This window comes from Ascidiella aspersa, chromosome 7, assembly GCF_963924565.1.
Source record: "Ascidiella aspersa chromosome 7, kaAscAspe10.2, whole genome shotgun sequence".
Taxonomy (NCBI): domain Eukaryota; kingdom Metazoa; phylum Chordata; class Ascidiacea; order Phlebobranchia; family Ascidiidae; genus Ascidiella; species Ascidiella aspersa.
The window spans coordinates 13,496,486-13,511,531 of record NC_139453.1 but is presented as its reverse complement, the minus strand read 5'-3'; the positions used below and the strand labels follow the sequence as shown (position 1 = coordinate 13,511,531).

Here is a 15,046-nt window from a genome sequence, read left to right as displayed (position 1 = left end):
CATGTAGTTTTATTTTTGAAATCATCTCAAACGCACGCTGGAAAATCAATTCTACCCGAGTCGTCGCGTCAAACTAATTTTGACAAATTTTCTTCCCATCTTTCAGGCAGCGATTGTGAGTGCGTTGGAGCAGGTGTGCTTCCTGCTACCCTCAACCATAAAAACCGAATGCGAAAACCTTGTGGACGAGTACGGACGCCTAATCATCGAGGCCCTCGCAAACGGCTTTACACCCAGCGAACTGTGCACTTTAATCAATCTCTGTTCGTCGTCTATTAGGGTTTGTTTTACTCTATTTTAATGTGACCGACGTTAGGGGAGAAACCTCTTTCCAAACACTGTACCCTGCTTGTACGTATATATCATTGGTTTCTTACATTTTTAGTGTCGCTACCTCTCTGAAGCATTTAACGGACTGAAATACCTTATGTTTTGAACGTTTTTTCATTTTAAAATTGGTTTCTTTTTTTACATAATTAAGGCATTGACCTGAAATCAATTATTAAGTAAACAACATTAGAAAGGTTAATAATAAAAATTGAAATGATCAATTTGAAGACTGGATGCTACTTATTGCTTTGTAGAGCGACCAAACCGAGTTTATTGTATAATTTTTTAAATATCCAAGGTATTTACCTACAGAACTAATGACAAAATTCTGAAAGTATTTGTAATCGATATTTACTATTTGACTCAGTTTTGCTATAAACAAAATTAACTGAGTTTTTGTTTTGATTGGAAAAGAGATTACGTATACTTAATTTAGTTCAGCGTTTCGCAAACTTTGTTCAGCTATCCTTTTGACTTGTCTCTGTGTAAAATATAAATTTCAAAAAGTCCTATTAGTTTACTGCTTGATTAGCTTTCCAATCACAGTATGTTTTGATGTGTTGCATCAAGTGTTAAGCATGCACAGCATGGTGAATTAGCGTCAACGCAGCACTTAATAAACTTACCTTGTTTCTCACTCGTTCAACATAAGCAACGATTTCCTAATATATTAAAAATGTATCCTAGTTAATAAAATGATCTTGTCCGTTTACCCCCGAAATTTAGTTATTTAACAGTTTTTGTTTTATTCACTTAGCTTTACATATTTTAACATTCTCTCCAAACGTTTTTAAAACGTTTTACCAATAATACTAAAATAAGTGTGTATTCTGACATATAATACTTATTACCGCATTCAAATGACGATAATTCCATTTGGTTTCAGCACGTGTCGTCAGACGAGGAGTGCACCATTTGCCAGGCTGTAGCTACTGAGCTCGAACAGTTGATCACCAAAGACAGCACGGAGGTAAGTGTTTCGCCACGAATTTCGGAATACTTTCTCGGGCATGGCATTAGGGCAAAATCTTATTGTTTGTTAAATTCTTTGTATTTAATTCGAAACCGATGTACGTAATTACGGCCATACGAACCGATACCAAATGACTTCATTACTGTCACAAATTAACAAAATTTATGGGATTACAAACCATGGCTGAAATACGCAAGTACTTTTTGTCCGATACCACCCTACTATCTGTTGACTACCGATACTACCATAAGACTTTGATTGTTTGCTGCGATCAGGTGTTATCGGATATTAATATTAGCTAGCACAACATATATTTGAATTTCACCTAGTGTTTAAAATTCGCCCCTACGGCCCTAAACGAAAACTTAAAATCACATTTGAGGGTGTGATGCATGGTGCTATGCTTTTCCGTTGTATCATTCACAATTATTCGTCAATGGTAACGAATAACGTTGTAACCAACCGAAGTGTTGCCCATAAGTAAACATACATGTTGTGTCGGTATTTTCAGGAAGAGATCGTTAAAGCGGTGAAAGGGGTTTGCAATTTGTTGCCAAGTACACTCAAGTCGGAGTGCGACACACTGATCGACACTTACGGTGACCAGATTATCCAACTGTTGATCAATAAACTCACGCCTTCCGCCATTTGCAAGGAGCTCAAACTCTGTACTTCATATCACAAGGTAAATTCACAAGATTTTTCAGGTTTGCCTAAAAATAAAAGGAAAAGTGCGTAGAGCTTTAGTTCCAGGCTGCGTTTTCCAACTGACTCCGTTAGATGGCCAAATTGCAATTTTAATTTAATAAAGTTCAATTGCACATTTCGTAGACTCGTATAGCAAATACAATTAAGACTTGTTTTTGTGCAATATGAATCTTAATTGTATAAGGCTAACGCTATTTTAATGCCTGGAGAGAAGCACGATTATTAATTACATATACCATGTGCAATAAAAGTTGCTAATTTAAAGTTAGGAGTAATTCGAACAAAGCACAAATTGCTGCGATCCAAGTAAAATCAATATAGCTCTAACTTACTTTTTGTTTGTGTTGCTTCCAGGCCAGCTTGGGAGATTCCTGCGAACTGTGCGAAATAATCGTCCAAGAACTGGAGCACTTTTTGGAAGCTGGGCAAACCGAGGTTCGGAAACGTTTCTGCCTACTATGCAAGGCGCTGAAGCTTTTAAAACACTGATTTTTTTGCAATTAAATAATAAATAGGGAAATTATTGTACTATTTTATACTTTAATTTGGGATAATCAGGTGTATCAAACGGCGATCTCAACAAAACTGGTAGCGTTTTGAACCTTTTTCAGAGTAGTTATAGGTTTTCTTTGGGTTAAAATCTAGTTGTTAGAAAAGTCACATTAGATAGTGTTAATTTTCAATGGCTCTAAATTGTCCTTATCATTCGAGCTAACCTAAGTTATTTGTTTATGTATTGCAACACTGCTGACGCTGATGCTTTTGTAACAACATTGTTTTATATGAATTGATTTACTTGAATTTATGATAAACATATACCCTTGGAGACCATAGTGATTTTCCCAAGTTCTTGTGCACTCACCTAACGCCAATAGATTAAAACCACCACTTGTTTTAAGTTTACATGGGTGTGTCGTTTTCTGCATACGTCCTTTTTTCCTGCATATGCCACTCGCAATATAGAACGGTGCGTATTGTGTCAACGTTAAGTTAAGCCAACCGACTTTTTCACAGAAGGAAATCGAAGCGGTAGTCGAAAGTGTCTGTAAGATTCTGCCTGCAGCCTACCAAGCCGAATGCGACAGCTTCATCGAGAAATACGGATCAACCATAGTGGAACTTCTTGTCAGCCTTGTGCCCCCGCCCAAACTCTGCTCTAAACTTGGCCTTTGCTCAGGAGTTGCCGTAAGTCAAAAGTTGCGGGTTCAGCCCCATTCGCGGGAGGTTGTAACAGGAGTTCGTTTTACAACACACACCTCCCTTACAATTAACGATTTGTTTTACACAAGGCTCTAATGCAGCGGTTCCCAAACTGGGGTCCGTGCAGCAGTTTCAGAGGGTCCGCAAAGAGAATTAGTCTTTAAGTTTTTAAACATTAGTCAATGTTTTAAACCTTATCTGTCATTATTCTTCGTCTTTAGTTATGCTTTATTATTAGATAATAACGCGTATTTTATGATGTCTCTTGTGACATCTAAAGCATCTATTATGATGTCTCAGCGAATCGTTCATATTATTCAGAAAGTTGTTACATTAGAAAGATTCGTGACTGCACCAGTACAAGAAACATGGGTCAACTGACCCTTGTTTTATAGGGCCGCGAAATATCAAAATCAATGCAAAGGGACATCCAGGCAAAATTTTTAGAAAAGTTTGGGAACCGCTGCTCTAATGGGCAAGGTTTATATTAAACAACCTTGGATGTGTAATGGATGAAAATTGCAAAAAGAAATGAACTCAAAAGTTAAGAATGGCTTTGTGTAAAGAATGACTTAAAAAATATGATATAGGTCGCGGCTTTCCGCTTTTTTACCTATTATGTTTATTACTAACACATTCAACATTGTTTCGAAACACGCTTATAAACTGTTTTTGCAATGTTCTGGAATAAATATGTATGCCGACAATTGAAACTTTAACCGCCTCCAAATAACGATAATCCCATTTGGTTTCAGCACGTGACGTCAGACGAGGAGTGCACCATTTGCCAGGCTGTAGCTACTGAGCTCGAACAGTTGATCACCAAAGACAGCACGGAGGTAAGTGTTTCGCCACGAATTTCGGAATACTTTCTCGGGCATGGCATTAGGGCAAAATCTTATTGTTTATTAAATTCTTTGTATTTAATTCGAAACCGATGTACGTAATTACGGCCATACGAACCGATACCAAATGACTTCATTACTGTCACAAATTAACAAAATTTATGGGATTACAAACCATGGCTGAAATACGCAAGAACTTTTTGTCCGATACCACCCTACTATCTGTTGACTACCGATACTACCATAAGACTTTGATTGTTTGATGCGATCAGGTGTTATCGGATATTAATATTAGCTAGCACAACATATATTTGAATTTCACCTAGTGTTTAAAATTCGCCCCTACGGCCCTAAACGAAAACTTAAAATCACATTTAGGGTGTGATGCATGGTGCTATGCTTTTCCGTTGTATCATTCACAATTATTCGTCAATGGTAACGAATAACGTTGTAACCAACCGAAGTGTTGCCCATAAGTAAACATACATGTTGTGTCGGTATTTTCAGGAAGAGATCGTTAAAGCGGTGAAAGGGGTTTGCAATTTGTTGCCAAGTACACTCAAGTCGGAGTGCGACACACTGATCGACACTTACGGTGACCAGATTATCCAACTGTTGATCAATAAACTCACGCCTTCCGCCATTTGCAAGGAGCTCAAACTCTGTACTTCATATCACAAGGTAAATTCACAAGATTTTTCAGGTTTGCCTAAAAATAAAAGGAAAAGTGCGTAGAGCTTTAGTTCCAGGCTGCGTTTTCCAACTGACTCCGTTAAATGGCCAAATTGCAATTTTAATTTAATAAAGTTCAATTGCACATTTCATAGACTCGTATAGCAAATACAATTAAGACTGTTGTTTTTGTGCAATATGAATGTTAATTGTATAAGGCTAACGCTATTTTAATGCCTGGAGAGAAGCATGATTATTAATTACATATACCATGTGCAATAAAAGTTGCTAATTTAAAGTTAGGAGTAATTCGAACAAAGCACAAATTGCTGCGATCCAAGTAAAATCAATATAGCTCTAACTTACTTTTTGTTTGTGTTGCTTCCAGGCCAGCTTGGGAGATTCCTGCGAACTGTGCGAAATAATCGTCCAAGAACTGGAGCACCTTTTGGAAGCTGGGCAAACCGAGGTTCGGAAACGTTTCTGCCTACTATGCAAGGCGCTGAAGCTTTTAAAACACTGATTTTTTTGCAATTAAATAATAAATAGGGAAATTATTGTACTATTTTATACTTTAATGTGGGATAATCAGGTGTATCAAACGGCGATCTCAACAAAACTGGTAGCGTTTTGAACGTTTTTCAGAGTAGTTATAGATTTTCTTTGGGTTAAAATCTAGTTGTTAGAAAAGTCACATTAGATAGTGTTAATTTTCAATGGCTCTAAATTGTCCTTATCATTCGAGCTAACCTAAGTTATTTGTTTATGTATTGCAACACTGCTGACGCTGATGCTTTTGTAACAACATTGTTTTATATGAATTGATTTACTTGAATTTATGATAAACATATACCCTTGGAGACCATAGTGATTTTCCCAAGTTCTTGTGCACTCACCTAACGCCAATAGATTAAAACCACCACTTGTTTTAAGTTTACATGGGTGTGTCGTTTTCTGCATACGTTCTTTTTTCCTGCATATGCCACTCGCAATATAGAACGGTGCGTATTGTGTCAACGTTAAGTTAAGCCAACCGACTTTTTCACAGAAGGAAATCGAAGCGGTAGTCGAAAGTGTCTGTAAGATTCTGCCTGCAGCCTACCAAGCCGAATGCGACAGCTTCATCGAGAAATACGGATCAACCATAGTGGAACTTCTTGTCAGCCTTGTGCCCCCGCCCAAACTCTGCTCTAAACTTGGCCTTTGCTCAGGAGTTGCCGTAAGTCAAAAGTTGCGGGTTCAGCCCCATTCGCGGGAGGTTGTAACAGGAGTTCGTTTTACAACACACACCTCCCTTACAATTAACGATTTGTTTTACACAAGGCTCTAATGCAGCGGTTCCCAAACTGGGGTCCGTGCAGCAGTTTCAGAGGGTCCGCAAAGAGAATTAGTCTTTAAGTTTTTAAACATTAGTCAATGTTTTAAACCTTATCTGTCATTATTCTTCGTCTTTAGTTATACTTTATTATTAGATAATAACGCGTATTTTATGATGTCTCTTGTGACATCTAAAGCATCTATTATGATGTCTCAGCGAATCGTTCATATTATTCAGAAAGTTGTTACATTAGAAAGATTCGTGACTGCACCAGTACAAGAAACATGGGTCAACTGACCCTTGTTTTATAGGGCCGCGAAATATCAAAATCAATGCAAAGGGACATCCAGGCAAAATTTTTAGAAAAGTTTGGGAACCGCTGCTCTAATGGGCAAGGTTTATGTTAAACAACCTTGGATGTGTAATGGATGAAAATTGCTAAAAGAAATGAACTCAAAAGTTAAGAATGGCTTTGTGTAAAGAATGACTTAAAAAATATGATATAGGTCGCGGCTTTCCGCTTTTTTACCTATTATGTTTATTACTAACATATTCAACATTGTTTCGAAACACGCTTATAAACTGTTTTTGCAATGTTCTGGAATAAATATGTATGCCGACAATTGAAACTTTAACCGCCTCCAAATAACGATAATTCCATTTGGTTTCAGCACGTGTCGTCAGACGAGGAGTGCACCATTTGCCAGGCTGTAGCTACTGAGCTCGAACAGCTGATCACCAAAGACAGCACGGAGGTAAGTGTTTCGCCACGAATTTCGGAATACTTTCTCGGGCATGGCATTAGGGCAAAATCTTATTGTTTATTAAATTCTTTGTATTTAATTCGAAACCGATGTACGTAATTACGGCCATACGAACCGATACCAAATGACTTCATTACTGTCACAAATTAACAAAATTTATGGGATTACAAACCATGGCTGAAATACGCAAGAACTTTTTTGTCCGATACCACCCTACTATCTGTTGACTACCGATACTACCATAAGACTTTGATTGTTTGCTGCGATCAGGTGTTATCGGATATTAATATTAGCTAGCACAACATATATTTGAATTTCACCTAGTGTTTAAAATTCACCCCTACGGCCCTAAACAAAAACTTAAAATCACATTTAAGGGTGTGATGCATGGTGCTATGCTTTTCCGTTGTATCATTCACAATTATTCGTCAATGGTAACGAATAACGTTGTAACCAACCGAAGTGTTGCCCATAAGTAAACATACATGTTGTGTCGGTATTTTCAGGAAGAGATCGTTAAAGCGGTGAAAGGGGTTTGCAATTTGTTGCCAAGTACACTCAAGTCGGAGTGCGACACACTGATCGACACTTACGGTGACCAGATTATCCAACTGTTGATCAATAAACTCACGCCTTCCGCCATTTGCAAGGAGCTCAAACTCTGTACTTCATATCACAAGGTAAATTCACAAGATTTTTCAGGTTTGCCTAAAAATAAAAGGAAAAGTGCGTAGAGCTTTAGTTCCAGGCTGCGTTTTCCAACTGACTCCGTTAGATGGCCAAATTGCAATTTTAATTTAATAAAGTTCAATTGCACATTTCGTAGACTCGTATAGCAAATACAATTATGACTGTTGTTTTTGTGCAATATGAATCTTAATTGTATAAGGCTAACGCTATTTTAATGCCTGGAGAGAAGCATGATTATTAATTACATATACCATGTGCAATAAAAGTTGCTAATTTAAAGTTAGGAGTAATTCGAACAAAGCACAAATTGCTGCGACCCAAGTAAAATCAATATAGCTCTAACTTACTTTTTGTTTGTGTTGCTTCCAGGCCAGCTTGGGAGATTCCTGCGAACTGTGCGATATAATCGTCCAAGAACTGGAGCACCTTTTGGAAGCTGGGCAAACCGAGGTTCGGAAACGTTTCTGCCTACTATGCAAGGCGCTGAAGCTTTTAAAACACTGATTTTTTTGCAATTAAATAATAAATAGGGAAATTATTGTACTTATTTTATGCTTTAATGTGGGATAATCAAGTGTATCAAACGGCGATCTCAACAAAAGTGGTAGCGTTTTGAACGTTTTTCAGAGTAGTTATAGGTTTTCTTTGGGTTAAAATCTAGTTGTTAGAAAAGTCGCATTAGATAGTGTTAATTTTCAATAAATTGTCCTTATCATTCGAGCTAACCTAAGTTATTTGTTTATGTATTGCAACACTGCTGACGCTGATGCTTTTGTAACAACATTGTTTTATATGAATTGATTTACTTGAATTTATGATAAACATATACCCTTGGAGACCATAGTGATTTTCCCAAGTTCTTGTGCACTCACCTAACGCCAATAGATTAAAACCACCACTTGTTTTAAGTTTACATGGGTATGTCGTTTTCTGCATACGTCCTTTTTTTCTGCATATGCCACTCGCAATATAGAACGGTGCGTATTGTGTCAACGTTAAGTTAAGCCAACCGACTTTTTCACAGAAGGAAATCGAAGCGGTAGTCGAAAGTGTCTGTAGGATTCTGCCTGCAGCCTACCAAGCCGAATGCGACAGCTTCATCGAGAAATACGGATCAACCATAGTGGAACTTCTTGTCAGCCTTGTGCCCCCGCCCAAACTCTGCTCTAAACTTGGCCTTTGCTCAGGAGTTGCCGTAAGTCAAAAGTTGCGGGTTCAGCCCCATTCGCGGGAGGTTGTAACAGGAGTTCGTTTTACAACACACACCTCCCTTACAATTAACGATTTGTTTTACATAAGGCTCTAATGCAGCGGTTCCCAAACTGGGGTCCGTGCAGCAGTTTCAGAGGGTCCGCAAAGAGAATTAGTCTTTAAGTTTTTAGACATTAGTCAATGTTTTAAACCTTATCTGTCATTATTCTTCGTCTTTAGTTATACTTTATTATTAGATAAAAACGCGTATTTTATGATGTCTCTTGTGACATCTAAAGCATCTATTATGATGTCTCAGCGAATCGTTCATATTATTCAGAAAGTTGTTACATTAGAAAGATTCGTGACTGCACCAGTACAAGAAACATGGGTCAACTGACCCTTGTTTTATAGGGCCGCGAAATATCAAAATCAATGCAAAGGGACATCCAGGCAAAATTTTTAGAAAAGTTTGGGAACCGCTGCTCTAATGGGCAGGGTTTATGTTAAACAACCTTGGATGTGTAATGGATGAAAATTGCAAAAAGAAATGAACTCAAAAGTTAAGAATGGCTTGGTTTAAAGAATCTAGTTATGTTAAACTTGTTTACGTGTACAGGTCTCTCCAGTGAAGTCGACCACCGAATGCGATATCTGCAAGTTGATTGCAACAGAACTCGACAATTTGCTGAATGAAAACTCAACCAAAGTATGTTATTCAGTATATCTGCTTTACCCACAGAAAAACTACTGAGCTCTCCCTTTTTCAATGAATAAAATATAAATTCAAACACAATTAGATGAAATATTTAAACATTCCAAAGTGGTAACGAACCGTGTTTAACTCTTAGAGCCTATAACCCTTCAAGAATCGTACCTGTAAAGTACAAATTAATATCTATTACACAAGACGAAAGCACATAAACAAATACACTTTAGCCTATTATTTGTAGACTTCTTAAGCAAAATTTGTTATATAGGTTTAGAAAAGATTGTTAAATTTAATTAACTATTTATGCCAATTATCACTCGATGCTTGAAATACCAGCTAATGCTCTAAATAGGAATAGTATAGCAACTAAAGAAATAAGGAGAGTAAAACAATTTATGTTAAAAAATGATGGGCTTCAACAAAATTATCGCTACAAATAAAAGCAAAATCAATAAAAAAATACGGCAAAAAAGGTACTCAAAACAATTAAAACTTTACATAAGCTATATATCAATGAAATGTCTTCTAACTTAACAAAAAAACTCGTTATTTTGTGCGTCACTTCCACACGCTGCGTCTGCAACGAAATCCGTCATTTCGTTTTTTAGGCCGAGATCGTTGTTGTGGTAGAGAAGGTGTGCGACATTCTACCAGGAGATCTCAAAGCCCAGTGCGTTGACTTTCTTGCCACCAACGGAGAGGCGCTTGTCCAACTGCTCATTCAGCAAATCTCACCTAATGCACTCTGCTCGGAACTTAAACTCTGCTCGAACGCTTTGGTAAGCGCCTCTTGACCTGCGACATTGTCAAAAACAATATTTTTTTAAGCCAAAAGGGTCGAGTAGATCGACATCATCTTGATTAAGACGTTTTAATACGAACTTGTGTCATCTTCAATTAGTGTGACTGAGAAGTAAGTCAAAGCATCACTTATCTCAGTCACATTAACTGAAGATGATACAAGTACGTATCGAAACGTCTTAATCTGAAATCTAGAGTATAGTCGATTTACTCGACCTTTGGCTTTGCAATTCGTTATCAAGCACATTACAGATCCGTGCAGCGCTCCGCGTGCCACATGCGCCTTGCTTGACAATCTAATGTTGCACCGTTAGGCATATTAGATCTATCAATTAATGTTTGTGCGTAATTATTTCCTTGCTTTGGTTCTCCAATGCTTGCTACTTACAAGTAAATAGAATACTAGCACTAAAAAGTATTTTATCATACAAATGTTGCTAATTTTTTATGATATGAATGTGATATTTTTTAACTTCAAATTAAAAAAAAATTTTTTTATGTCCATGTTATTTTGTGCAATCTGCGCGTCCCGGCAATACTAACATAGGTTTTCGATTCCTGATTTAGTACAAGTGAAGTCGTTTGTCACAGAAAAGTGAACATGTATCCAAACCATTTTACGTATACAAAGTTTCGTTCAACAACCTAATAATAATTATAATAATAAATTTTTGTTAAACAAAAGCTCTTTTTTGTCAAAACGAAGTAATTTTCCCAAATGACTTTAGTTAAGTGAAATATATAAACTATAACTATCTTAAGTCAGAATCTGTTAACTTTAGTCTTCATAACACTGTTTAGCAAATCCACTAAAGTTGTGTACACATAAATTATGCAAATCTCTGCGTGGATTCGCTTTAGGCGTTAAGCTAAACATCAAGATAAGTTCAACATGTACTCGATAGTGGCCTTTCTTAGACGCTCCACGTTTTACTAAACAGTTTCAAAGTGTAATAAATGTTTAAGTTTATAACCGCTGTTGGCGAAGTTCTAACAATGCGCTTATGCAGTTTACTTGCTATTTGCTGTTTCTGCTGTTCCTGCTGTTCCGCTTGCGGATTTGCTCAGATTTAACAGTTAAAAGCGTTTGAGTTACGATCTGACTTTTCGAATGCGCGCCAAAAACGCCGCGATACGCCTTGCATGTCGCGGTTGCCCACCAACAACATTGTAACGTTCCGACAGGTGGACAAATCGCAAGTGGCCAGCGGTGAACTGTGCCAAGTGTGTCAGATCGCAATGCAGTGGGTTGACCAGGAGCTGTCAGCAAACGCCACTACAGAGGAAGTGGAACAGGCTCTCGAGAACGTCTGCAGCGAGCTTCCCAGCCCGCTTAAATCCACGGTAAAGACTTACCGTTTTTCTGCCTACACCTTAAATGTTTCATATAACAACGTAATATTAAGACGCGAGGACGACTTTAACAAATATACTGATTCCACTATGGTAAAACATGAGATAAAAAAAGGTTATAGTGTGCTTGGTCGTCCCCGGGTCATGACCGAATTATTTCCCTCCTATTAAAAACATTTTTTTCGTGTTTTATTGAATTGTTCGTCAATCTAACATTGTAGTACGCAGGTTGTTGCTCTTATAAGGAAAAATGCTAACAATTGCTATTTTTACCAATGCTATAATGACCTCAAAAATCGAAAAACATTTTCAAAATTCCGCTGTAGCGGATTTAAACCCAGAAAAAAAGTAGTCTCACTTATCCAAAATTTGCAATTGCACCTTATTTATTTTTGCTTAAACACCTGTGTTATATTCGTCGGTAAAATAATGTTTGCCTTTGTTTCAGTGCGACGACTTGGTGAAGCAATACACTCCAGATATCATCAAGCTGCTGGAAAACGATCTGCAGCCCGATGTCGTGTGCTCGGTAAATATAGTAGAGGTGGTTCAAAAGTAGACTTTATCTTTGGATAGGCCACTTAAAAAGAAGCTTGTTTTCTTGTGGGCTGAAATAACATAGCAGTGTTGTAAACAAGTCAGTCATTTGTAAATTACGTCCAGCATTTTCTAAATAAATGACAAGTCAATTCCCAGTCCATGTCATCGGTTGCTTAAGTCAAGTCCCAGTCCAGTCATAATTAGAGAAAGTCAACTTCAAACCAAGTCCTTGTCATAAAATAGAACGTTAATTATAAACTCGTATTTATGAAAAATAACTTAAGTAAAATGTATTGTAAACGCAACGTATACCAATCAACTTGTTTCAAGGCAAAAATACAGATAAATTAGCAAAAATGCTTTTTGGTATTTTTTAGCATAGCCTCTGCTCTAAGTCCGTAGAATTCACTAAAGAGTATTTTTATGAAATTCTTTATCGTCTCATCGTTGTATATACTCTAAAACAATTTTTTCTCGATAAAGAAAAAAAAAATTGCAACCAGAATTAGAGGACAGATTATAATTTAAACAATCGTCGCAGTTTGCTCTAATTATTTGCCTTTAGTATATATATATATATATATTAGGGTTGTTCAAAAAAACACTTTTTTGTCAAATTTTAGTGTGGACCCCCTGGAATTGTTAGGTTACGTCTAAAAACCCCACAAAACAAATCTGAGCACGTTTGGTTCAGTATTGACCGTGCTACGTCAATTTGAAAATTCAGATTTGGGCTAAAATTTTGAAAAAAATTAATTGTCCTTCACCTAAAAAAAATTTTTTTCTTCTTTTTTTGCATTGCTTTGCAATTGTATAGCCATAAATTAACCTGCTTTGCAGTAAAAAAGTGAGTAGTCATGCTACAAATGTCACATTTCAACAACATTTGTTGGGCTGTTTTGTACGAAAAATGGCTTTTTAGAACATTTTTTTAACTTTAGATAAGTAATTGATATCATTGTGTGAATTACTAAATGCACTATTATATTAATTTGATGTCATGTTGGCTGCATCTACTTTATTTTAAAATTTTAATTCATTTTTCTAATATATATATCATATATCGTACATTTTTGTCCACAGAAAATTGGCGTCTGCGGTTCGTCTAGTGCCCATGTGATCATCGGTGCTAATCCATGTACCTACGGACCGTCCTACTGGTGCAGCAGTGAGAAGGCCGCCCGCGAATGCAACGTAAGTGAATCGTAAAACGAGATTATTTCACCCGACCTGACGCATAGACATTCAAGGTTTTATCTTTAAATTTGCTTTTAGGTTTAAGTTAGGCTTGACATGCTCCAAGACAACACAATCCCGCGTTTAGCGGCGAGTAATTTAACGCAGTGCGACGTGATATTTAATTTTTAGAACAAAATTGTCAATACTGGTGATTTCCGAAATATATTTTTGCAAGCAGACAACATGGTTCATGGGCTTCCATAGTGTTTGTCTGAAGTTTGTTTTATTACTGCAGCAGCCTGTAAGATAAATAACTAAGATCAGTGATAACAGTAACAAAATTATTTTAAAACCCTTTGTTTATTGAAACTCTTTGTTTATTGACAACCTAAAACGATGTTATTACTTTGTACGTTTAACTGTTTACGTTGTGTCTAAGTTATAACAACTCTACCCCTTTACCGCCACAAATAGCTATACAACATCTATCCATATAGTGCCTATAGAGGGAAAGATTTGCTACAAACTTACACTTGGTACGTGTTTTACCCATAAAGTTTAAGGAGCCTTTCTTTTGAAAAACAAATATAATATTTTTCATTCTAATTCGCGGCGTTAATTCGTCAGTAAAGAGTTTTACCGAGATCAGCAGACGTTCTTCTGCCTAGGCGGCTTCAAGTCGTGGTTGCGTATAAATTTATCAATTTACAGGCATTCGAGCATTGCAGCCGCCACGTGTGGGAGTGATCGCTCCGCTTCCGCGACCAAGCCACAAGTTCATCGTATTCTGATGCAATACTGTACATAACGATTTCATCCAATTTTCCCCTCGCGTTCTCACCAATTGCATCTCTTCTCTACTCCATAGACTATAGCAATATCGTACTACTGTGTACTTGTGTCCTTGTACAGTATAGCACTTGATTTTTTTCCTTTGAAACCCCGCCGTTGAGGCGTTTTTTTTTGCTGTGTATACGCTACGTCATTTTCCGGCGGTATATTTTCGCGCCATCATATACAGTGTACACGATTAGCTAATCACTTCTTCGGCGTGTACCGGCGTGGCACAATAATACTTCTTTTGCCTCGCGTATTTGCGAAATTTTAATTGCTTCTTTAAATTCAAAGGAATAAACTATGGATATTATACATAAGAACACTTTTGTTAAGATTCCCGAGGCAATTTAGTGGAGTTGTGTTATTCGAGTTAAGTAACTAACTTGAAATTATGTTTTTCATAGTTATTCGAAGCACGTTAAACAAAAAATCGAACATGCACCTAACAAATAACTCACTGTTCGTAAATTACTGGACTTACATCTGTGAGTCCAATGTTTTGACTTAAACTTTTTTTTTGGTAAAGTTTTCCAAGTTTTACCCCAATTTCTTGTAAAATATTTGAATAAAACCTTCCGGATCGACAAAGTTTGAGTAATTTTATTAAATTTACAATGTATTTTTCGAAAATTACATGATTTGGACTTCAGTTTATTTGTGAATGACTTGACTTGGAATTACGTGATTTGAAATTGTTTACTACACTTGATGTAAGGCCGAGTAAGGTTACAGAACAGTAACTTTAATTGGCCTAAATTTTGGTAGGGGTCAAATCTTTGTTTCAACAATTTGTGTTTGTAATCATATCAATTCTTGATAACAACATTTCAAGAGCGAAATCCGAATGACTAAAATATTATAAAACGTAACAAACGAGATAAAGATGTGACAGGATAAGGCCGAATCACGTGATACTTCTTTTAAATAAGTAAA

General features: G+C 36.8%; 1 protein-coding gene across 1 annotated transcript in view; it reads left to right on the top strand.

The window, feature by feature from the left end:
• The window catches only part of LOC146137937 (uncharacterized), a 41,680-nt gene extending 27,551 nt beyond the window's left edge, over positions 1–14,129 (top strand). Inside the window, exons 43-59 of the mRNA XM_083394485.1 lie at positions 107–280; positions 1,217–1,300; positions 1,815–2,010; positions 2,366–2,436; positions 3,026–3,196; positions 3,967–4,050; positions 5,777–5,965; positions 6,739–6,801; positions 7,317–7,490; positions 7,870–7,950; positions 8,525–8,695; positions 9,311–9,400; positions 10,012–10,182; positions 11,390–11,548; positions 12,006–12,086; positions 13,181–13,291; positions 13,988–14,129. Coding sequence (XP_083250611.1) covers positions 107–280; positions 1,217–1,300; positions 1,815–2,010; positions 2,366–2,436; positions 3,026–3,196; positions 3,967–4,050; positions 5,777–5,965; positions 6,739–6,801; positions 7,317–7,490; positions 7,870–7,950; positions 8,525–8,695; positions 9,311–9,400; positions 10,012–10,182; positions 11,390–11,548; positions 12,006–12,086; positions 13,181–13,291; positions 13,988–14,023 — 2,106 coding nt within the window. The 3' untranslated portion in view covers positions 14,024–14,129. The remainder of the gene's footprint in view (positions 1–106; positions 281–1,216; positions 1,301–1,814; positions 2,011–2,365; positions 2,437–3,025; positions 3,197–3,966; positions 4,051–5,776; positions 5,966–6,738; positions 6,802–7,316; positions 7,491–7,869; positions 7,951–8,524; positions 8,696–9,310; positions 9,401–10,011; positions 10,183–11,389; positions 11,549–12,005; positions 12,087–13,180; positions 13,292–13,987) is intronic.
• Positions 14,130–15,046: the final 917 nt, after the last annotated feature.